This window comes from Sciurus vulgaris (assembly GCF_902686455.1).
Source record: "Sciurus vulgaris genome assembly, chromosome: 3".
NCBI classification, from domain to species: Eukaryota; Metazoa; Chordata; class Mammalia; order Rodentia; family Sciuridae; genus Sciurus; species Sciurus vulgaris.
Genome location: NC_136463.1, coordinates 143,985,794 through 144,011,597, shown reverse-complemented (window position 1 = coordinate 144,011,597; position 25,804 = coordinate 143,985,794). Strand labels below are relative to the sequence as shown.

The following is a 25,804-nucleotide window of genomic DNA, read 5'->3' as shown; positions in this document are numbered from 1 at the left end:
TTTTAGGGTATACACTCTGCTGTTTTCACGATGTGGAGTGAAGATAAGTCAAAATTAGCAGGAGGTAAGAATTATACCGTATTACAAACACTTTATCCTATATCATGTCTAATCCACACAGTAGCCTCTGTGAGACAGGTATAGGTATTCCTATTTTATAAAGAAAATTACCAAGATTAGTCTGGCAGGTAAAGGAAAATAAACTTCAATATGAATTGGAGGTAAGAAAATAGAAGGTGATATATTTAGAAACCAAGAAAAGACTTCAAATAAGTTACAAGAGTTGTGATCAATTAGGTATAAATGATAAAGAAGATAAAGTTAACATTTATTGATACTTTCTATGGTTTCAGAGTTAGAAGTGAGGATGCAATTACATATGAGAGTCTAGAATTACAATAGGTATTTGGCATACAGAAAAATCATGATAATGGGATTCCTTTCCAAATGGATGGCAGTGAAATGCAGAATGGAATGCTTTTGTAAAACTGCCCTGCACGTAAAATAACAGAATATAGAGTCTAAGTGTGTATCAGGTTTAAAGATGTAGGTAAGCCCTCCAAAGCAGCAACAGAGAGCCCAGGGCAGAAACAAAGAAGAAACATACTTTTAGAGCCCAAGCAAGACAGAGAAACCTGTTTTTAAAGAAACAGAACAAGATCCAGCAAAGTACTTCTTGACCTCTTAGCAGTCTTCAAAAGTTGTTCAGTTGCCTGGAGACCTCCCACATACAAAGAGTTGGCCAAGTACTTCCATTTAAGAGAAACAAACTTGTAATCAATGCACCTTTAGGATTAAAAGGATCCTGAAACTCTCTATGGAGAAAATGACAGAGGTTAAAAGAATACATACCTCAGAGGAAAATGGAAGACCCACTCTCAACTCAAATGGTTCAAAGCAATAGTTAACTAAGATATAATGCAAGCAAAGCAATATAAGGAACACCCCTGAAAGCAAGAAAGTCACCAAACCTGGGACTTGTTTTCAAATGCCACCAACCAGAATGCTATACAAAATTCTAGTTTCACTCACCTCAATCAAGAGAACACATCTCTTTATCACTCTAAAGACTAAGGGACTGAGATGCCCATTTCCAAGAACCTTTGTTATCATCCACAATCTGTTTTGATCAACTAGTGATGTCCTCAAATTTTATTATTTTCAAGGTCTACTATGGACATGGCCTGTTGACTTTCCAAAAGATTCAAAAAAGATCAAATTAGAGTCCAGTAACTTCTCCTTGGGATGCTACTGAAAAAGAGTTTCCCAAGTCCCTGCGCTGTGTCTCAGGAGACTCTGGGGCTTCAGTAAATGAGGTAAACTGCACAAGAAGATCCCTATTCAGTATTTCCTCTGAGCAACACACACACTCCACAGGTTTTGTGATCATCTACATTCTTTAGGTTCACCTTCATGTTCATGCCATCTCAGTTGTCTGGACAAAAATATCCTTGCATTTTCTGAATCACCTAAATGATATCTGCTTGTCCTCCCAATTCAGGAAGAGTCTATCTTCCTGTTGGATGTGAGCCCACAAAAACACAGCCCTTGGGAGTTACAGACCCTTACATTAAACCTAAGAGAAGAGCTTCTAAAAAATGTCTGAGGTGGAAGAAATTTACTTTCTCATCATACACCTAATAGAATCACTCCACATGCTTTCAACTGGAGTATAGGAAAAAAAAAAAACCACACACACACACACACACACACACATATAAACAAACATGTACATAGATAACCTTTTTAATAAGAACTGCTATGCAAGGTTTATGGAGTGATCGATTAACTTACCATCACTCACTCCTTTTATTATGGAATAGACAACATGATAAAAATCTAGAATAGAGTTTTGAAATTTTTAATGAACATCTGAGAAAAAAATACATGGTAGATAAATTTAAAACAGAAACTTAATAAAAGAAGAATTAAAAGACCTAAACTTATTGAGATAAGGTAGTTACTTTAGAAAACTACAATTTTTAACTTTTATTCTTTTTCCTCTTTACACAGAAAAAATAAAACCCCCTACTTCCTACGAGAAAGCACTCATGAACCAGAAGTAGTAGTTATGGATTATACTATCTCCATAAGGCCTGATAGGACCAAGTATACATTTCCAAAGTCAAGATAACAGATGAAAGATAAGTAAGTAAACTATTCAGAGTCCCAGGAGGTTTTTTAAAGGCCCACACTGATGGGAAAAGGTTTTTTTTTTTTTTTTTTTCCCTAAGCTTTTCTGTTAGGAGAATGTTTCAGTTTCCTTTCAAAGCCTGCTGTGATAATTTAAACACCCACCATTTCATACATTAACTTGACTCAATTTAAAAGAAAACTTTTATAAGATGAGATTTTCTGTTTTCATAAAACCTGTAACAATTCATGCTTCAACATAAAGGTCAAATAAGTTAAAAGCAAATTTCAACCTGCATCTTCTCTCTTGTCTGAAGTAAATATAAAGGGTCCTAACACAATATATACAGGTAGCTTATAGTATAGTAAATCTGCTCAGCTGAAAACTATTACCTGATTTCTCCAAGACATCCTGAAACCCCATGCTGAGTCTGACTTTTCCATAAATTAAGAGAAACAAGTTACTCCTTCTTGTCACACTTGAAAGATAATCTGAGGCCTTGCTATTCCTGCACAGCAAACTTCCAGTTACACCAGTTTATACATTCCTCATCCTGGTCAGTCCAATAAAAAGACCAATATTAGGAAGAGGAGTTAAACAACAGATTAGTTAGATCAGTTGATGTTGTTTGTTATTCATTTACCTATTTTAAATGGTAATGATTTGTTCCAAAACTTTAACAAATATATCTCACTTTGGGTCCTTGTAAGGTAGTATCAGTCAACTGCAAGATTCAAACTATGCTAAGTGAAATAAGGAGCTATTTTATACGGAAAGACTTTATTGGTCAACTCCTTTGCTGTGGGAAACAAAATCTTTCTATGATGTCTCCAAGCTGCCATGTGAGGATTTAGGATAGGACAGAGGCCTCTTTCATGGTCCCTAGGAAAAAGAAAAATCATTCCTTCAAAGATGCTTCAATCTAGTCAGCTTTCTGACCCCCCAATCTATCAATCTCAAGTAACTACTGAGTTGTCACCTGGTCTCTTCCTCTTTCATTAATCTTTCTGCAGCAAATCACTCCTTGAAATGTTCTTCATTTGACTGGGGTAAACGTTGTATCATTTTGTTTTCCCTAACTTCTCTGATTATGTTCTAAGTGCAAGAATTTTACTAAAATTTGTTTTGTTTTGTTTTGTTTTTAAGTCAGGGGTCTTGCTATATTGCCTAGGCTGATCTTGAGCTTTTAGGTTCAAGTGATCCTCCTGCCTCAGTTCCAGAGTGCTGGGACTACAGATGTGCATCAATGAACCCAGCTTCTAAGGTTTTACATTAGGTCTCTTTTCTGTTATCTGTCCATATTCTTCCCCGATGATCTCTAGCATTCCTGGCTTCAATTATCACTATATGCAATGACTTCCAAATCTCTATTTACAGTTTGGACCAAATGTTCAAAACCAGGAGCTATGTAGTTAATGCAAAATGTTCTCAAACCCAACGTACACCAAGCTCTGGCTGGTAGTGGTAAAGATACCTCTCACATGTCTACTTTACACAAGAAGGTAAAATAACATTTCAGTGATTTAACCAAATAAAAACTCATTTAAAAGAAATTAAATTCAGCTTTTTTTGTAGAATATGTGTATTATCAATAAACAAATGCTAAAAGTAAAATCATGTTTGCATTTTTTTTCATTAAAAAGTGATCCTCATATCTGAGAAGTTTGAGAATCATCAATACCAATTTTTCTTGTGAACTAGAATATGGAATTCCACCTGGGGATTGTCAAAATCTCAAATGTGGTATGTACAAAAGCAAGTACGTTATCTCATTTTTCTTCTCATTTTCTGGATTCCTAACTTTACTCTTCACACCTTCTTCAGAAATTTTAGTTGCAACACTACTTTTCTGATTTCTTGGACTGATAAAAATGTGGATTCCATCTTTGTTTTTTCCTCTTCCATCCTCAAATATACATGTCCTTAGGCCATGCCACCCTTTTTCTTTGTTTCAAAAGCACCTAATTCTGATTCTCATTGTTTCTTGCCCAATTTTGAAAACAGCTTTCTCACCTTCAATGCATCCCACACTGCAATACCAACTTTATCTCCCATAGGACTATCTTCACTCAACTATGCAAATTTCCCTGCTGCTTAGAAAAAGAAACCCAAACTACTTAGATAGGCATCTCAGATCCAAATCTATCTTTCAAATCTTCTCTGTGTTCCTTAACATAACTGCATACTCAGGCCAAAATGAACCACTGGGCATCTCTCAAATGTGTCTTCCATTTCCCTGCCCAATGCCAGACATCCTCCCTTCAACCTCCACAACCTTTTCCATAAAACCTTTCACACACAACCTGGTTGTAGGTGTCCCCTCTCCTCTCTGAACCCCACAATTCTTCCTTCTTTTTCATTTTTTTATTTATTCAAGTATGCCAGGCACTCAGTCAGTTCTGGGGATACAGAGTGAAGACATCCTTTATAAAGAACACAATTAAGAAAAAGGAGATAGACAAGCAGACACTTAAATACTGTGATAAACACTATGCAATATGTCATACATGGGAGCCACAGAACAAAGATGACTTAATCTACCTCTGCAGAACAAGTTATTATTAGTTACAAGCATCCAGAGGATAGGAATTAGATCTCTTTAATCTTTTATTCACCTTTATTCCCAGCAAAGTGTTCTATGTATCTCTATAAATGTTGTTTAATGAAACCCAATGTTTGAGTCAGAATCTGATCAGAAGCCTCCTTTCATATTTCAAAAGGGACAAATTGGTAAACTGGTGTCCCAGTGAAATGCCAATCTAATAATGGTACATTCTGTTACATCCTGTTACTTTACCTATAATCCTTCTCATTCTCTCATTCCCAACACTTTCTCTTTCTTAGAAGGCCTTTGGATAGATTCTCACAATATGGCTATTTTCCCAAAAGGTCAAAGGATGTGCTCTCAAATATAGGAACTGCACATGATTAGTGTTATAACATCATCTCTGAGTCCAGTCCTAAGACCAACATTTTTTGCGGGGGAGTATGGGGGATTGAACTCAGGGGCACTTGCCCACTGAGCCACATCCCCAGCTTTATTCTGTATTTTATTCAGAGACAGGGTCTCACCGAGTTGCTTAGCACCTTGCTTTTGCTAAGGCTGCTTTTGAACTCGCAATCCTCCTGCCACAACTTCCTCAGCACTGGGATTGTATGTGTGTACCACCTTACCCAGCTAAGACCAGTATTTTTAAGAATTTAAGTTTAGTCATAATATCCTAGATCCTTTTGTGTTTCTAAAATTAATTCAATGTAAATTGGTCCCAAATAACAAATAATTATCTTATAAATGATCATTATACTTAAATGGATTCATAATCACTAAATATTTTCCTTTTCATGCTATAGGAACCATTGCTATATACCCCAAAACTTAGCACATACGTGTATATATATGTGTGCGTAAACTTTTACAAAGTCTGTGACATTCCTAGAATGAAGGAAAAAAGACTTCAAGCAGAGAGAAATCAAAATCAAAATCCCAGTTAAGACCTGACTTATATAGAAGACTCTTAAGAAATGTGAAAAACCTTAGTTAAGAGCTCATGAATCATTAACAGATTAAGGTGAATTAGTTCCACTGAACTGTTTTTCTCTTAACATCTAGATGAGAACTGCTGCATACTAAGGGAATTAAAGATTAAGATAGGAAATGGGGACAAAGGAAGAAGTAAATTTGAGGACAGACTACATTTAAAGCTTCTGAAGTACTGCCAAGTATAGAAGAGTGTGGCTTGAGGGTACAGTAGCCTGGGAGAAAGATGCAATGGGTACACTAAAGTTGAAACTGAAAAGGTTTATACAAAGACAGAATTTGGCTTAGGAAAGGATGAGACTCCAGGAAATGAATTCACATTTTTATCCTACTCCTACAATATAGAACTCAAGCTAAAATGGTTAAATTTCATGAGTTACTTAATATTGCAGGAATGGACTGGGTACTAGGCCTTTTCAAGAAGTTTTTACCTAGGCATGTTTATTAGTAAGCATGCAGTGGAATGTCTTAAATCAAGCCACTTTGGTGTCTTTTTACTGTCATAGCTGTGAATTAGATATATGGCTTCTAATTAATTAATGGTACTTTCAGCAACTTAAAATGTGCCACCTCCATTGATCCTTTAGCTGGAAAAAAACTTTGAGAGACCTTCCCTCTTATGAATGAATAAAAGTGTTCAATGGGCAAGTTTAAATTCATATATCAAATTTTTAAAAAGTAAATCAGACTTATTTTGTTATTAAATAGTAACTATGCATTAATTTAATACCTACAAGCAAATACTAGCATTTCATATAATGGCTACAAATTCTTCAATCAACCAACAGTCAAGTCATTCAACAGGTATTAAAAGCACTCTGGAGATAGACTTCATAGGCAATCTATATAAATTTTGCCATCTTTTCAGAAGTTTCTCCGTAAAAATTAACATAACATGCAAATTAACATGCAATCTCCTAAATACAAAGTACTGAGAAATGACAAACTATTTGAAAGCTAAATGGTATGTTTTAGCTGTGAGAATTCTCACAAGATGAAGATTAATATTTTTGCACAGCATCTTCTCAAATTTCCCACTTGTTCCATTATTAATTTTAAGGAAGTACATTCTACTATTGTATTAGTTATTGAACATGTCAGATCAGAAAAGAAATTTGCATTTAGTATAATAACTGCACTATTCTTCCTTCTGCTCAAAAGAATGGAAAAATCAGGTAAGATATAAATTCAAAGCAAAGGAGCTAGCAACCTTTTATGCTCAAGTGGGTATTATTTATTCTGTTTAACATTACATATTTGCATAAATGAGATGATTACACAATAGCATAATCCTAAACTGTTTGTTAAATGGACACTTCTTTGAAAGTAACAAAAATATGATGGTTCTGTGGTATGCAGAACACAGCTTCATACTAAAAGGTAAATCTTACAGATTCTATTTCCAAAAAGGCACATGAATAGCAAACAAAAAACAAAACAAAACACTGCAGGTTTATTACAACTGAATAAATGAGACCTAAGCCTCAGGACAGAGTCTAAGTCAACAGATTCAAAAACTTGACATACTTCTGTTTCTAACCCAGTCTTTTACTTTAAAAATCGAAGTTCAAGCAGTGAATTCTTCAAAGATTTCCCTGACCTTATAATTTCTTCATTCAAAGAACCCACAGTGCAGACACCCAAAATCTTAATAAGCCAGTATGTTCTTACAATGTGGTTACAAGAAAATGTCTAATGCTTTAACCGATTCTCTAAGTAATAACAAGAACAAAAATCTACTAACTTTCCTATAATGAAGAGGATGATTCTGATGTAATTTTAGTTTAGCTAAAACTATGTAACTGTATTAGTAATTTTTTAAAAAATGACAAAGTATTCGTTAGATGTATTCAATTATTGAACAGACATGTAAGTGCACTAAATTACCTGTACCTGCCATAGTATTCCTAAGGATTTTCATTTTCTGAATTACAACCACAAGTGACAGAATGAAATAAAAATCTACAGTGCCTCCATGTTTTTATTATTACTGCTATTAATGATTCACTCATGTGTAACAGGAGACCACCAGCTCCAGGAAAACCAACGTATTTTCAATAAAGGATGGCATATTAGCTTCAGTGAAAGATAATTTCAGTGAAAGATAATTTTTAAAAAATTAAAACAAGAAAGCTCCCAAAGTTTCCTTGAAATTATTTTCTTTCAAGACCTAATGTTCCAATATCTAATACCCAAAACATAAATAAAGAAGATTGACCTTGCCAGCCATTTACAAAGTCTCAACTGTATCCTTATTTGCATGTTAGCCCCGTTTATCCTATTGGGACAAAATAATTTCTTAAACTTAATGAAAGAACAATATTAAATGTCTCAAATCATACAAACATGAAAGAAAAAAGGATATACCTTGAATCCAAGAGGCACTTTTACTGGTACTTTGATTAAATTGGAAGTAGCTCTTCAGGTTAAGAGCTTCCATCCAAAACAGAAAGCAAGTACTCTGCATTCTCTCTCCAATATTTCTCAAAACCCACAGAAAATCATAAAAAGTCATAACTGGGAATGTAAAACCAAGAAGAAATTTCAGAAAGTGAAAATCTAAGAAGATAATTCACTATATAATATACTCTTCTAACTAAGGCATTTCGTATGTGACGAATCTATTTTAAATTCGGTTTCTCTGTTCCTATGCAATCTATTATCTATTAAAACTGCCAAAATATTTTCAAACAAGATCTGAAAATTTCCCTCTCTGCTTCTGATCTCTGCACTCCTTAAGAGTTGCCAGATACGTCACAGGCAAACCAACTGGCAAGTGACAAGTTACTCCAAATCGGCTCTATCCGATGAAACTGAAAATTAACGGTCACCCCCAAATTTCCCAAGCCTCTGGAATCTTAGGGAACTAGGGTAAGTATATGCAAAACTAGTATTACTCCAAATCACCTACTGCAAAACTTGGTCTGCACAATCCACATATGCATATTCTAAATCCGACTATCCTTTTCTACAAGATCCTGCAATTTAGGCATATTACATTAAGTGTCGTTTCACAGCTTAAGAACCCCGAGATTGCAGGTCACAAATATCTGATAGTAGTACTTCAATGTTTCTCCTCGATAAGGTCACACACCTCTGCACCCCTCTCCATCCAGCATGTTTGCAGATTCCTTACTCGGCATTGGGGCACACTGAGTCTCTCCACTGCCTGCACCTCGGTGCCAAGTTTCTGAAAGCCAATTCCAAACAAAACTCTCCTTCCGCTTTTAAAAAGAAAACTACATTCGGAAGAAGGGGATACCCAAGGAAAAAAGACGGTAAGTGCAGCACTTTTGTAAAGTAAACAAAAAGAGTTTGCCCCCCAGGGAAGACGGCTTGAAACTCTGGGGCCGGCGCGCGCACCTACAACGCCACCACCCCACACCGGCCCACGATGCCCGAGGGCGCCGCGCTACGACCCCGGCCCGGTTAGGAGAGTGGACAGGCGCCCCAGCTTTCTCGCCTCGGTGGGAAAACGCACCAGTCGGGGCTGCAGCCGCGCTCGCCCACCCCGCGCCCGTGCACCGCCATCCTTGGGATCGCCCACTCAAGCGGAGGCCGCCCTCTCCTTCCGGAGGCGAACGCGCAGGGCCCGCTCTCCAGGATGCCCGCCCTGCGGCCGCACAGCGCGAACGCGTCCCGCACCCGGCCGACCCGAGTTGCGGACGTCGGCTGGGGTACGTACTTGGCCCGCAGCTGCAGCAGTCTTGGCGCGCTCTCCCCGGTGGACTGCTCAGCCCCAACTCCGAAGAGGCGGCCCCCGGCTCTCCCTCAGGCGGCAGCGGCGGCCGGGACGCCCCCGCTCCCATCGAGGGGGGAAGGGAAGGTGGTGGGCGCGCTCTCCCTGCTCCCCCCCAACTCCGGCCCGCCGCTGCTGCCCGCCCGCCCCGACGGCGCTCGCTCCGCCGCGGTGGCGGTGGCGGCGGCTCCTCCGGGCTCGAACGCGCGGGCGGCGGCGGCGGCGGCGGCGGCGCCTCCCCCGCCCTCCCCGCGCGCGCTGCACCCTCCCCCTCCCCCGCCCGCCTCCGCCGCCGCCTCCACCCCCCGCGCACTGTCACATTGGGAGATTCCGCTCTTGCTACATTCGCCGCTCCGGCTCCCGCCCACGCGCGGCCGAGTGACGCAGATCCAGGCGTGGGCTGCCGCGGGGCGGGGGCGGGGGCGACGGCGAAGGCCGCCGGGGCCGGGACTCGGCCTCTTCCCGCCGCCCCCCTCCGCAGAATCCGGAGGGCGGCCCATTCACAGGGCAGCTGGGAGGAACCAAGTGGGCGCCAGGGAGGGGGCGGCTCCCGCGAGTCCCGCTCCGGGCAGTGGCGGGAGGGGGGAATTGTGGAGATGGAGGGGGACGGGGGCGGCGAGAAGGAGGGGACGCGCCTCGGGCCTGCTCAAGCTGCGGAGTGGAGCGGAAGGTTTGCGATTCTTTAAAAAAAAATTATTTTTTAAGTGTGAGATTCCCAATATAGTATTTCAAAGAGCACACCCCGCCAAATCCAACATCCAAGTCAGGAGGCAGACTTAAAATACAAAATAAAATAGCGCGCCCCGCCCACACATCTGGGCGCCTGGCTCGCCCCGCCCCCCGCAGGCTGGCGGCGGCGATGGGCTTGACAGGTGGGCCAGGTGAGGCAGTGGGCCTGGGTGTTCCGCGGGAAGTTGGCTGCGACCGAATGGAGGAGGAGGGGCGGCAGGTGCGCGGAGCCGGAAGAACCCATCGTTCAAACAGAATATCTGCCTCGCCTTTCTTGCCCTCTCTCCATCACCGTTGGGAGAGATGGGGGAGGGGAGGAAAGGGAACCACCTAACCAGAGGTACTGCTTTGACTACTGTCTTGTCTTGGAGTGTGTCAAAATAGAGCTCCCAAGGCACAATACAGAATTTTTGAGTTTGTTTTGTATAAACTTATTTAGCCAAAGAAAATACTAAAGCACTTCCAAAGATGTACTTAAGCTATTGCTTAAATATTTAGAATACTTTTAAAATCTGGTTTTCCTTTTTTTTTTTTTTTTTCTTGCGAAAGAATGAAAAAATGAAAGATTTCAGGTTTTAATGTATTCTTGAAGAATAGAGAGCACTAGTTAATACAAGACAACTGCAATACAGGTAGAATCCATTTTCAACTTACATATTAAGAATCCAGTTTTATATAGGAGGCATTTCCCACATCCTGGCTGGTCTCCCAGAGTGTGCCTACTTTGCTGATGGGGATACAAGGCATTCTTTGAGATGGGAAATTCTTCAAACCACATCATTTTGTTGCAGCGATGGATAGGATGATGACAGTACTGGAAGAAAAAGACCTTATTAAAGCACTGAACCTGTTTTTTTTTTTTTTTTTTCAAACTTGCAAAAATAAGGATGAGTAATGTCATAATGGAATATACCTCATTAAAGTTAAATTTCTTCACGTTAGTGACAGGATGTCTGGAGTGGTTGAATTATTTCAAATTAGTAAGCCTGCTTGCTTTCTCAAATTCTTCAACTGAAGAAATCACTGCTAAACATTTCTTTTTGCTTTTATAATTGTGAGAGGTTTTGGTTTTGTTTTGTTTTGTTTTGTTTTGTTTTTTGCTGTTGTAGATCCTAAAGAGAAAGTTAACTTAGGTTTTTATGGTACAATAAAGGCTTGGCAATTTCTCTGCTGCTTGGGAAAGGTAGAGGTTAATGAATGTTCAGGCAATGAAATCTGCAAAATTCTTGTAATTCCTCTCTGGAATCCTGATGATTTGCAAACATTGTTGATTCTGAACAGCTAGAGAAAAAGACCTTTCTTCCATAAAGATGTACGTACAATCAGTAATTTATGGGTCATGAAATGAGTGGTCTTACCTGCACTGTTGAGCCTTCCACTGGAATTGTTTCCAGAGTTGAGTAATGACATTAAATCCTCTTCCTGGCCTTGAATATGTCTGGCTGAACTTGATGCTGAAAAGGAAATGTTTTGGGGCATTTACTCTTTCCTCTGACTTGCAACTGGTTGTTTCTACAGTTCAACACTGAAATCTTTCCTTGTTTGTTTTCTGGGCACATTTAGATAGTGTATTCTTCCCACATTAAGAATGGCATTTTGGGCCCACTTTGCTTGCTTAAATGCCCTGTGGTACTGGGGGAGTTGGTGGGAGGAAGGAAAATGAAGAAAATATAAAATTTGAAGCTTTTAGGCATCCAGTTCTGTATGTCTGTGTGACAACACTAGTCAACATGATTGCTCCAAAGTATTGAAGCATATGAGACAATTCAGATGAAGCCCCAATTTTTATTTTCACCTTGCCACTTGTTGTCACCCATCTCATTCCTAAACACCACCTTCCCCACTCCAACACACAATCTTCCCCACTCCCAGGCCTAGTGATTTGTTAAAGGAAATGGAAAAGTTTCAAATTCATTCTGTAAGGTAACAATTACATTACAGGGCCTGATTCTCTAAAGGCCTCTGATAAAAAGGTTTTAGTGTTTTAGAATTTTCTTGGAAGCAATCCTGGACAGGTGAAATAGTTCTTACTCGGACCATTTGGATATCTTTTGTTAAACATTTAAGCAATGGTTTTGGTTACTCCTGATTTTATGTTACCATAAATACCTATATAAGTTATTCATTTATCCAGTACAACTTGTTGAGTTCCAGTTAAATATAGGTTTAAGATTGGGTCCTTGAACAGAAAGACATGTAATGGTTCTCTGGTCCCAGGACTTTCCTGTAAAACAGCAAAGACAAAGAAGACAAAAAGAAGTGTAAAAGGCATAGGAAGAAGTTCTGTTTCCCTTTACTGCTTTTATTGCTTTTTTCATATAATACTAATTTTAATTGAGGAATAAGATAATGATGTTCTTCTCATAAAACTCCTTTAAATTGAAATCACAATAAAATAAATTTTCTTAAAAATGGAAACATCATACACATTTCACTCTACATTTCAATAAAAACGTAAAAGACACTGGAATGTAATTTCTAACAGTAGGTGTTTTTGCCTATTGTGGTGTTTTATTCATTGCTGTATCTCCAGTGTCTAGAGCAGTAGTTGACACATAGTAGTTACTTAATAAATATTTGTTGAATTACTGAACAAAATGGACAACATGAACTGATTAGCAAATGGAGTTTATGTATTTTGTTGTTGTTCTTGATATGAATTATATTTCCTAATAGAAGTCTCTAAAATGTGTGGTACATCTACTTCTTCTTATTAAACATATAACATTTCCAATAAAGTACTGAGAATAGAATAGTATGTAAATTGAGGTGTTGCTTTTAGAATATTACTAACAATTCACTTTACATATCAGGCACAGGTTTCTTTTTTTAATAATTTACAAAGGGTTAAGACATATACTAAGTTTTAAATTTTAACATCACTTGAAAAGTGGCCTAAGGAATATATCAAATTATTTCTCATCCGTTATCAATGTATGTTTATTCCTAGGAACACCATTTAGAAATATCATCCCAGGCTTAATTCAATATCTACAAAGGCAAGGGTATTACAGAGTTCCTTCTGATGGCTTAAACAAATATTACTAGTACAGTTTTAAATTTTGAAAACACTTTTTTAAACATTGGAAGGCCTTTTTCCAGGTTGTTATGTTAGGTTTTATTTTCACCGCATAGATAGGGACTTAGGAGAAGCTTGTTTTATAGCTTTGTTTCTAATTTTAACCAATACAGTAGAATGTGTCCTGGTATACAACCAAATCTGATATTATCCTTTCAGAAAACCAAATTTTTCCTCTTGAATTTAAAAATTGCAGTGAAAGAATAATATTTTTCTAGACCTTTTGAATGGGAGTTGAAATTGATGAGAGAATATAATGTAATGTGTGCCACTGAAAATAGGCAATCAGTGCATATAACACATCCTTAAAAGCAAGACTGGTTAATAGTAAATGAACAGTGTTTCCTCCTTTTATCTTGTGATAGCCCTCCCAAAGCATGGGAAGCATGCTAAGATGATTCAAGATGGAAATGGATGGTGGCATTAAATAGCACTAAATTACATACTGAGCAAGTTATTCCCTCGTAAGTTCTGTTTCAGTCCTTATAAAGGAAGAAAGCTAGTTGGTGCCAGTATGTCTCTAATCCCTGTAACATGCCCTGAATAATTCTTTTTTTTAAACAGGGAGAACAGGCTCAGAGCTTCAGTATATGGCTAGAACTTAACACCATTGTTTTCTTTGTATTTGTTTTTATGGTTTTCTTCTACTGAAGCAAGTGGATTAATTACCTATTTAAAATAATGATATTGAAATTATTTTAATAGGCTTATTTAAGTAAAATGAACATGAATGTTTAAAAGAAAAGTACTAAGGTGGGACTGTAAATTAGTATAGGCATTATGAAAAGCACTATAAAAGTTTTTCAAAAAATTATAAATATAACAACCATAAGATCTAGCAATCCCATTACTGGGTATATATTTGAAGGAAATGAAATCAGTAGGTCAAAGAGATGTCTGCACTCCCATGTTTATTGCAGCACTTAAATGTCCAGTGGATGGATGGATGGATAAAAAAATGTGGTATGTACATATACAACAGAATACTATTCAACCCTTAAAAAGATCAAAATCCTGTCATTTGCAAAAACGTTGATGAACCTGTAGAACATGAAGTGAAATAATCCAGGCACAAAATGACAAATATCACATGATTTGCTCATGTGGAATCTAAAAGAGTTGATCTTAGAGAAATGGAGAGTAGAATAGTGGTTAACAGAGACTGGGATGGTTGGGGGTTGAGGAGTTAAAAAAATGTTGGTCAAACAATATACATTTTCAGTTAGGAGGAATAAGTTTGATATTCCTTTATTTTGTAGCTTAAGATCAAGTTTGTACAACTTGATGATTATAATTAACAATATAATGTATTCTTGAAAAATGCTGAGTAGATGAAAAACAATAACTGAGGTAATACATGTGTCAATTAGCTAGATTTGCTCATTACACAATGTAAACATACTTAAAAACATCATGTTGTACATAATAAATACAACATCTGTTCATTTAAAATAAGACAATTATAAGTAAATATTATTTAGGTGGTACAAGAAAATAACTAACATTTATTGAGAACCCACTCTGTGTAGTGTATAAGTGTTAACTCATTTGATCGTTGCTACAGTGCTGTGAAGCACATACTGTTACTCACGTCATCATCTCTTATGGCTGTCAGGAAACTGAAATGAGAGCTACTGAAATACTGTCAGAATCTCAGGGGAGAGCCAGAGTACAAGACCAAGTATTCTGTCCCAAAGCCCATGTGTCAGCTATTATGCCAATAGGTCCAAAAAATGTCAGTTCTGGATGTTTCAGAAACACTACCTCATATCTTTATCCTGTCTTTGAAGATCCAGCTGCACCTTCCCTGGCCGCCATGTCCCTCAATATGTTGTTTTCCTTACTCCTATTGTACTCTTTTGTGCCACAAGGAAGCCCACAGTAATTTATGCATCTGTAATTGCTTCATTGGTGTTCAACTTCTTAAATATAGTGTAAATCCTTTGGGAAGAAGATCTATATTATGTATTATGCTCTCAAATTCAATGAACACATATTTAACAGAATTTTTAAAGAATTATCATTAAAAATATTTTAATGAGTCACCTGGTGCAGTGGTGCATGCCTGTAATCCCAGCAGCTCAGGAGACTGAGACAGGAGGATTGCAAGTTCAAAGTCAGCCTCAGTAACTTAGCAAGGCCCTAAGCAACTCAGTGAGACTGTCTCTAAATAAAATATTTTGTTTTTTTTTTAATTGTTTCAGAATATCATTTAGATTTATTGATTGATTTATGTGGTCCATTGGTTTGGGATTGGATTTTCAAAATATGAGATTACAGAGGAGATTTTATTATTTATTATGAAAGCATTGATTAATACTAAATATTAAAAAGGACTGGGGATGTGGCTCAGCAGGTGAGCACCTCTGAGTTCAATCCCTAGTACCAAAAGAAAGAAAGAAAATGTATGTATGTATGTATGTATGTATATGATTAATACATTTGCAAAAAATAATTTTTTAAAAAAAATTTCCACATAGTGAAACTAAAGAGTTAATAAGAAAGAAAAATGTAGAAAGTAGTGGTTCTGACATTTGAGTGAAAAGTTCACTGAAGGCACATTAATTTATTACTTCAGAAAGATTCCTTGCTTTAAAGTGCTTCAGTGATTCAAAACAAAAGAAAGCATAACAGATTTAAAAGGTTCTTAGAGGAAAGAAAGAATAAATGATGGCTTAGGATCTACAAGCTCTGAAATACAATATAATTCTGAAATACAATATAATTCTATCATCACATTCTTTTTTTATTGCCTTAGAACAATTCTGCACTTAACAAATTTTCCACTGTGTGTGGTGGTGGCCCTACAATTAACTGAGTCATGAAAAAATGTTCATATTACCAGAAATATAATTAAAATTTCCCTCATTTTATATTATGAAATTTGAACTTTGAAATTGTATTGCAGATTAAATAGATCTTTAGTGTATGAAAATTTTAATATCTTTTAAATATATGGAGATTAAAAACAAGTTTTTTAGAGATAAACTAATTGGAATATATAATAATTATTTCAAGAGCAGTGACTTTAAAAATAGCTGCTCTTCTAAAAAGGTCAAGCAAATTGTTATGCATTGCATTTTGTTACAGATGCTATAGAATTTTAGGATATGAAGGATTATAAAGTTCAACTAGTTCAACCTTTTTATTTTCAAAGTATGTTTAGATACTTTGCAGAAATTCAATATACAACTAGTTTAGTTTCCAGTAGTCTATATGTAAATTGATAATTTTGAACTTATATTGCAGTCCTTGTTAGAAGAGGAAAAAGCAACAAATGAAATGGTAGATTCCCAGGATGAACCACAAATACTTATGAGGGGGAAAATAGTCTATTATAGACTTTGGGGGGACTACATAGGATCTTAGAAGTCATCTAATCTGGAGGACTTTTGTAGGTTATGAATTTATACTGAACACTGCTAATATGAAGAGCAGAAATGTAGAATATTAGGTAGTAAGTACAACCAAATATTTAAATGTCACAACAAATTACTCAATACTGGAGCACTTTGAAAGGACAATGCACATATTCTACAATAAGAAATCTTAAACCACTGAAATAAAGGAATATCAAACATGATTATGTTCACATATCATGAAATTATATGATTACCATTTGAATTATACTGTTGTGCTTATCCAGTTTATACACCATGACTCCCACTTGCCCAGGATTGACAACAATATGTAGTAGTAAAAACTTTTAAGGACTCAGACTTCTTCATTTTCTATCTTTTATTGTATTGCTTCATTTCCTACTGTAACATCAATCTCTCAAAATGGCAAAAGAGGTTTTTTACCAACTGGAAAATATTCATTAAGGACAGTGTTACAGAGCATCTTGGTGTTGGTAAGGTTAGGGGCTTTTAACTGCTGATAAAAAGTAACTAACCTTTAGAACAACAATTTGGCAAATCAAACCAAGTGTTCATAGGATTTGATCCAACATTCACTTCTAGGATATTATACCAAATTTATAAACATTAAAGAGAATATCTCCCACAACATTATTTATAAAATTAAAACATGAAACATTCAAAATAATGAATTGGTTAAACCAGTTATATCACATCTATGTGGTAGAAAATATTCAATTAATATATAATGATATTATGTTAAAGACTCAATATTATAGGTAAAACTAAAATAGATGAAAAATCTATAATATCTCTACCTAAATAAACAGGGAAAGAAATTTACCAAATGTTAGCAGTAGTTTTCTCTGAGTGATAACATTATAGATCATTTTTATTTTCTTTATATTTTTTCAATTTTTCAAAATTTTAATAAATATGCATTACTTTCAAAAATTGGAAAACTTTAAATGCTACCTTTCACAAAGATCCTTGCTTTAAAAGCAGTTTACAATGAGCTAAAAATGAAAACAAAACTGGGGTTGGGGTTATAGTTTAGTTGTAGAATGCTTGTAGAATATTTAAATGTCACAACAAATTACTCAATACTGACTCGGAGCACTTTGAAAGGACAATGCACATATTCTACAATAAGATCTTAAACCACTGAAATAAAGGAATATCAAACATGATTATGTTCACATATCATCATGAAATTATATGATTACCATTTGAATTATACTGTTGTGCTTATCCAGTTTATACACCATGACTCCCACTTGCCCAGGATTGACAATATGTAGTAGTAAAAACTAGCACATGTAAGGCACTAGGTTCTATCCTCAGCACCATGTATAATTAATAAAGTAATGATATTGTGTCCACATATAACTAAAATGTTTTTAAAAATTGTACTATATCCACAATATTGAATATTGAAGAGGACAACAAAATCAGAAGCTTACCCAACAAGTATGTGTTGACCACCTAGTATGTAATCAACCCTATATAACTACATGTCTTAAAGAGTCTACCATGTGTCATGTACATATACATGTGTATATCTTGCTTGAACTACTTTAATCTGATGCCATAAATACAGTCTTTTCCCCCCCTGATTCATCACTGAAGCCTGTGTCTGCTTGTATCTCCTTCTTGGGTGCCCTACTCCAGGAACCTATGCACTCCCAGGGCTATTACAGTTCATAAAGTGATGTTCACTGGGTGTCCATACCCAGTGACAGAATTGGCCTTTAGGTAGGCTCTGATGCCTCTGTTTCTTGCCCTGTTTGGCTGCAGAAAGCAGAACCTGTCCATGGGCCACCGTGTTTCTTTAGGGGAGGACAGAGGAGCCCATTTTCTTCAAAACTGCAGCTTGCAGGTTTAGCATTCATTTCACAAATACAACCATCTTCCAAGAGTGCTGACTCCAGACCAACCTTGATCATCTCCAGACCCAAAGCCACCTCCCCCCATCCCAGGAATCAAACCACCAATGATTTTCTCTTTCAGACTTTCACAATAGAAAGGGTTTGAATTTATTGACGATTTTTCTATATTATAGTGTTTATGGCATCCTTTTGGACTTTAATGAATTTCAAGCCTTTTCCCCTATTTCTGTCTTTCCAACCTCTCAGTCTGCCCAAAAGTGAGTTCATTTGCATCAAGGACTGTCGACACTGCTTCAAAGTTTCCTGTGGCTAGCTGCCCAGATGCTTATGATCAGATCCTCTGAGCACCCAGGCAGTTACAAAAGGGCCCTCTGTGTGGCTCATTATCGCCTTCCTCTCCTACTCACACATACTATGGATGGGTAGGAGTTTTGATACTAGGGTCAAAGAAATAGGCGGGTTACTGACTTACAAGGTGGCATTTCTCAGGCAAGAATGGACACTCAGAGAAGCAGATGCAGCCAATGAAGACAATTACAGGCAAGAAAAGATTTTTTTTAAAAAGCTAGAATAGTCCATGCTTTCTACACAGCACAGTCATCTGACAACTGGGAGTCCTCTGGGCAAGGAGGGAGGGCTCGTTGCTGCCTGGAGCACTCCCACTGCTTCTGTCTGCAGGGCTCTGGCAGAGCTCTGGGCAACATCACTAGCTCCCTCGTCCCCCTTCTGCAGTGTCCCATCCCTCTTCCCTCACTTGCTTTCACCTCTTTCTACAGGCACCTAGAGTGCTCCTGATGTCTTAAGTTTGTTTCCTGATAAGGAAGAACATGATCTGATCCAAATATACATGGAGGTGTTAGGATTGCAGTGTGATTCTTTTCCAAAGACATTTCTACCTGGAGATTTCACTAGTTCAACAATTAAGCACTAGCTCGGGTAGACACTAAGCCTGTATGCATGCACCAGAGAATTAAAACAGAAAAAAAATTTCCTGCCCCAATTCCTGATCTGGAAAAGGAAATAGACACATAAATGATCAGTTGCACACATTAATGATATTCATTAAAAAGAGAAAAAGAAAAAAGAAAGGAAAGGGAAGGAAGGAAGGAAGGAAGGAAGGAAGGAAGGAAGGAAGGAAGGAAGGAAGGAAGGAAGGAAGGAAGGAGAAAAAGAAAAGAAGAGAAAGGAAGAAAGAAAAAGAAAAAATGGTTCTGTGTTGGATGGAGCAGTGGGGTGAATATCATAAGGTCTTACAAGAGAGCTGCAATTAAACAGCTCTTGAAGGGTGGATTTAATAGAAAGACAGGTGTATGCACTGCTCAGCAAGTACAAAAGCACGAAGGCAGTGAAACAGCATGAGCAGTGAATTAAGGAAATAATTGCAAAGTGAAACTTGACTGGTCCTAAATGACTTGAGAATGAGATGTGAAGAGGGCAGAAGATGAGGTTGCACAGACCAAATTATTCAGGGCCCTCATCTGACATGATAAGCAATGTGAACTTTATGCTGTTGCTCACGTTCTCATCTTCAGTGAAAAAAAGCATGCTGGGAGCATCGGACACCAGAGCAATGTTAAGGAAGAGAGAGGGAGGTGAGTGGAAGGGAAACTTTCTGACATGCTAGCAAGGCTTCCCTTCTTGTTCTGGGCCATAGTAATGTGGATGTTCACTTTGTAATAATGCACTGAATTGCACATTTATGTTTTCTGTGCCTCTTGTATGCTATACTTCTCAATTGTTACAAAAAACTAAGAACACATCAAGCTGGGTTATCTGTTGAAATTGAAGATTCTATGGCTTCATTCTCAGACTACTGATTGAGTAGGCCTACACTAGAACTCAGGAATCTGCATTTTTTAAAGCAATTACCTTAAGGAATCTGAAGCCAGCTGACTTCCTAGGCCACATCATAAGAATACTGTTAGGATTTTAGTGTTCCAAAAGATAAAACCAAGATGTTATAAACAGAGATTTGCCTGTATAAATGTGCAGGTTAAAGGGAGAGAATGAAGTTGAGGATGGTCTTTATCTTACACCCCGTTAGTAGTGGCAGGTGTGTGTCCATTCTTTGTGCTTTTGAAAAAGATAAGATGAATAAGGTGCTACTGACTTTTAAGTACTAAATGTATTCTTAGAGATGTATTTTCTCTTGGAGTTTTCTTAAATATGAACTTTTTTTTTTTTTTTTTTTACCTCAGCACATTAACTTCTAATGGCCAAATTTAAGCAAGGAACAAGTCTCTAGGTTAGATATTCTGGGGCAGGGAGCAACTTTCTAGAATTTTTAAAACTAGTGCAGTCTCAGCCTGTGAGTAATAGCAGTTCTGCTATTGACCCACCATCATTATGACATGTTCTTAGTGATTGATTTGCGTAGATGCAGCTGAATTATTTTTCTTGTGTCTCTGTATAATCAGAGGATATTTCTTCGACATAAAGCATCCAACATGGTATTTTTCCAAACCCTAATCCCTATGAAAAAGTATGACAAATTTTGTTGCAGAATTGTTTTTCCTCTAGTGATTTTCCTCTAGTGTTGGAAATAGAAAGGGGAAACCTTATTGGACTTAAATAGAGAATGAAAAAGTCCAAAAATCTAACATAAATTTGCACATTTTTTCTTCATAAAATACTAAAGATATGCCCTAAGATTTTTTTTTCACTTGCCACAATTACTACTATGTGAGCAAAGTGCATCTGCATCAGCAAAAACCTTAAAAACTGACAACAAAGCATTGGCTAAGACATTGGAACTCAAACTCCTGGTAAGAGTATAAATTGGTGCAAACACTTTGGAGTGCAATTTGACAATAGTCAAGTTAAAGATGTACATACTCTTTGACTCAGACTGCAGTCATAGATATATTCTCCAGGAAGCTCTCTTACCTGTGCCCAAGGAGATATATACAAAAATATTCATAGTAACATTGATTGCTCAGTAAAAAATCCAGAGCAATCTATATGAAAGCAACCAAATTTATTAATAAATTGAGAAATGTAAGTGAATATAATTGTGAAAATGAACAAAGTAGATCTATGTTATCTACCATGGAAAAATCTCACAAATATCTTAATTTAAAAAATCAACTTGCTGATGAAGGTGTAGAATATATTTACACATGTGGGTTAAAAGCTTGTAAAAGATAGGCGCTACCTTACTGCAATGGTAGCCTGTAAGCATACTAACAGGCAAGTTTTTCAAGAGATCACAGAACGGAAAGGCTCATGGACCAAAACAAGATAAATCACATGGCTTGTTATGGGGGTAGGTTAACCCATTTAAGATCTAGTATTGGCAGGATAGAAAAATGACCCTACATGAATCCTTGGTCCCATCTCACCACCCAACCTTCCTTCCCTTCCTCCACATCAGCCTACCTTATTGAGGGTATGCTCACAAGGACCAGAATTGAGATTTAAGCAAAGTAGCCCAACAGGCAGAAGGTGCTTGGTTCAAATACATGCTTGCTCTACAGTCTTGGGAGCAAGTACACCTGACTGATAGCTGGAGCTTAACAATTAGCCTCATGAGCAACCATGGGTTTTATTTACACTCCTTGTACAGAAGATTTATTCCTTGTGTGAGGAACTAATGGCTGGCCAAATTAAGACCTTGAAAATAGCAAATACTTTCTATGCCTTAAGTATCTTCAGTGTGTCATGAAAATTTGATGATTCAGGGCCTCCTGTATATTTAGTGTATCATGACTATTAGGTGTTCCTTGCTTTCACCATTTCATTCTAATTATGTTCCTTACACAAATACTCCACTCTACATATGTCTAACATGTCTCACAAGTTACTAACTTGTTCTCCTTTAACATATTTTACAAATTTGGCTTGTCCTGTATGCTGCTTGCTTGGATTCTTACTTTCATTTTTTCTCCCTATGTATTTATTTCTCTTATTTTCTATAGCAGAATGGAATATGCTTTAAAAATTTGACAGACATACATTGTAAGTACATTATGGTTTGGATATGAAGTATTCCCCAAAGACTCATGTGGAAGGCTTGGTCACCAGTGGCACAGTGTACAAAGGTGGGGCTTTTAGGAAATGATTGCATCAAGAGGGCTCTTAACTTCACCAGTGATTTAATCCACTTTTTGGATTAATAATATGAATGAACTATTGAGAGATGGTAGAAACTATATGGGGTAAGGCCTAGTTAAAAGGAGTGGTCAAGGGTATGCCCCCAAGGACTCACTTTCTCTCTGCTTTCCAGCTGCCTGAGGTGAACATAATTCCTCTGCCACGGTCTTCTACCTTGACTTCTCTCTTGTCTCAAGCCCACAGCAATGGAACTGGAAGACATGGACTGAAACTGTTAAGCCAAAATCAATCTGTCTTCTTGTAAGTTGTTTGTGTCAGGCATTTTGATCACAACAACACAAAATACACATGTAATATGGTTAAATAAATGCTTGAGTTCAAGATTTTCTTTACTATGATATAGATGCAAAGGGATGTTTTCAGGATGGGGTATGTAGGCCTTTAATTACATGAGCAATGTATTATTACTTATTATGAATGGTGGATATGTATTTATTATTCTATATAAGTTTTAACATCAGAACTTTTTCAAACTAAATTTAAGTTTATAAATATAGTACCTGGAGTTTTATATGTAATATATATATGATTATTTATAAACCCTATTCTGAACTCCAAATTCATGTTAAAACACATACGTTGTGATCTTTGATATATAATACAAAATTAGTAAAATATTAATATAGATATTTCAGTACATGAATCTTATAAAGCCACTTGATAATATTACTGGTCTCTGACATTGTCTAAGGTTTGTTTCCCGGATCAAAAGGACTTTGCTATATTGTCAACATAGAAAACCTAGTCAAAAATGCAACATGATTATTTCGAAGTCGATGTCCTGTAAGACATATTTCACACAACTAGCAGAAAGAAATTAGGTTGCTTGATAGGTCAGCTGGTTTCTAATCTGCTTCATCTGGTTGAATAGGAAATCGTCAGAAGACACTGCTGCCTCCTCATCTAGAACGCTGAAGCTCTCATCCAACATCATCAAAAGAATGCAAGCCCATTATGTCTTAAAAATTCTTCAGATTTTTGTAGCTGATGGTCATGCTTGGCTTCTTGAAATATTAAATAAATAATATTCTCATTTCTTAGTCAACACTGAGGTTTATATGGAGAGCAATGTAAAAGACGATTAAATTCTTTAGAGTAGCTTTCCTAAGAGATTGAAAGCTTCTAGGAAGCAAGAACTTTCAAGACTTCAACACTTGACCTTCAACTATAGCATTTAACAAAGGATATAACAGCTACCCCACAGGTATTTGATGAATTATTGTTTTTTCTGTTTTTTGTTTTTTGTTTTTTGTTTTTTGTTTTTTTTTTTTGTTTTTTTTTGAGGAGATAGCAGAATCAGAGGTACAGTCAACAATGATGTGTGCACCATTATGGGCCAAAAACAGCTTCCATTATTTGAATATTGTTATCTGATTACTTCTGGTTCTTAATTATAGTTCAAATTCTTGGATACAATGAAAGAATTATGACTGTGCTATGTGGTCAGAAAACTTGTGGAGTCAGTGTTTTAGGAAAGAACTTTCTTTGCACATAAGGAGGGAACTTAAGACCAAGGTAGGAGCAGCCCAATCTGGGAAGCTAGAAGCACAAGTCAGGAAGCCAGGAACCTTGCTCTTTCTGCTTCCAATATTTTCTCTATAGATTTTTCTTTCCCTTTTTCACTGCCTGCAAGACCTGCAGATGTGTTTTCATTGCCCCAGGGCACACAACTCCAAACACTGCCAATCCACAGCTCAGGGGAGTGCATATCTTCTCCTTAGAGAAGCCAGGACAGACTGAGAGGAGCATTTCTCAGTTCCCATCTCCCGGTAGAGATTCAGATGGCACAATTTAGACCAAGGGATACTCTTCACTCAACAGTGTAACAGGCTGGAGTACAGTAGCAGAACGGATTGTATCTTTGCTAGGAGACAACGTGTGCCGCATGCACTGCTAGTTTAAGCACGTTATACTGTTAGGTTCTACATTATCACTAGTCTCGAAGATTTTTTTTACTTGAAGCAAGACTAACCCGTAGCGGGCGTTCCCTCTTAGGCTTGTCTCTGGGCATCTAGAACCCTGACCTCTGCTTCAAGAGGACTCAGAACACGCCCGAGATAATCCAGCAGAGCAGACTGTCTGCGGTGCGGGATGGTGAAGCATTAAGAGTCTAAACCTGGTGAACAATCTGCAGAAATTCGGAGTACTAGGAGGCAATCCATCCAGTCACTCAGCTCTAAAATGTTGCGGTTCTACGATCTTAACGACACCCAGAAACACGAGGCGTCACGGCCGACCCAGAGGCGAGTGCGCAGCTGCCAGGAGAGCAGCTGGTGGGAATCGAGAGGGCTGCTGGCCGCCGGCAGGCAGCGGGAGGCGGCGGAGGAAGAGCGCGGCGCGGGCGGCTCCGCGGGCGCGGGCGGCGCGGCCCTGCTCCCGCAGTCTGTTGCGCTCTGCTTATTTGCTTGGCATTCGGATTGAAACATGTACGTCTAAATCTATTTCTGGCTTTTAAATATGTGAAGGAAACACATAACTTTATTATTTTATTTTTTAAAGTTAGAGACAGACAGACAGAGACAGATGTCCCTAAAGGGTATGCATTCTCTAAGAAGTTCCCATTTGGTGGTGCACCTTGGAAGCAAAAATCAAGGACAAACAGGTCATCTCTTGTAAGTCTTCTAGAGGAGTCTTGGAGCTAAAAAGAACAGTCAGCACTGATAACTACTGGAGAGGAGGGCAATAGAATCAGGAAAGATGTAAATAAAATAAAATAAAAAAGAACTTCTAGAAGATAAACAGTGAAGAGTTGATGTAATATGGATGTTATTATTTGTTAAATGCTAAAAGTACAGCAGATATAGACTTTTTAAATTTAGTTAAGAAACCTGTGCACACGTGTAGAATTCCCTCCCCAGAGGTGTTTGGAAACCTTTAAAGCATAATATCCTTTTGGGTCAGTCAGTAAACTAGGAATTAAAGAAATCTGGAAAAATACACATTACCAATCCAACAAATATGTTCCTGAGAGGGGTTGTTATGATAAATTTAACTTGAACTGTTAGTGTGCCAAAGAATAAAATCTTACAAAACAAAACATTATGACATTCATTTATTCAAAAAATATTTCTGAGCACATGCTGTGTGCCAGGCACTGTTCTAAGTAGGGGGAATATACTGGTTAAAAATTTTTATTTTAAAAAATGAATATTGTCCTTGCAATGCATGTCCCTGCCCAAGTGGAGCAAGGAAAATATCATAATCACCAAATTAAGCATTTAGTA

General features: G+C 37.5%; 2 protein-coding genes across 6 annotated transcripts in view; one reads left to right on the top strand and one right to left on the bottom strand.

Annotated features, from left to right (window-relative positions):
* NAB1 (NGFI-A binding protein 1) overlaps nt 1-9,646 on the bottom strand; it is a 41,313-nt gene extending 31,667 nt beyond the window's left edge. For 2 of the 5 annotated variants that reach the window (XM_079135112.1, XM_079135111.1), the window contains exon 1: nt 9,358-9,646. The gene's annotated coding sequence lies outside the window, so the exon portion shown is untranslated. Of the gene's footprint in view, nt 1-681; nt 816-8,039; nt 8,190-9,357 lie in introns of all 5 variants that reach the window. The other 3 variants (XM_079135110.1, XM_079135109.1, XM_079135108.1) reach the window with 3 other exon arrangements.
* Nucleotides 31-25,304, top strand: LOC306655770 (uncharacterized protein; the record flags this gene model as incomplete). Its single annotated transcript, XM_079130387.1, has 6 exons — nt 31-64; nt 2,014-2,065; nt 8,974-9,349; nt 22,693-22,820; nt 23,452-23,784; nt 24,576-25,304. The coding sequence occupies 5 exons, from the start codon at nt 31-33 to the stop codon at nt 23,603-23,605; spliced, it is 744 nt and encodes a 247-aa protein (XP_078986513.1). The 3' UTR covers nt 23,606-23,784; nt 24,576-25,304.
* Between the last annotated feature and the right edge of the window lie 500 nt (nt 25,305-25,804).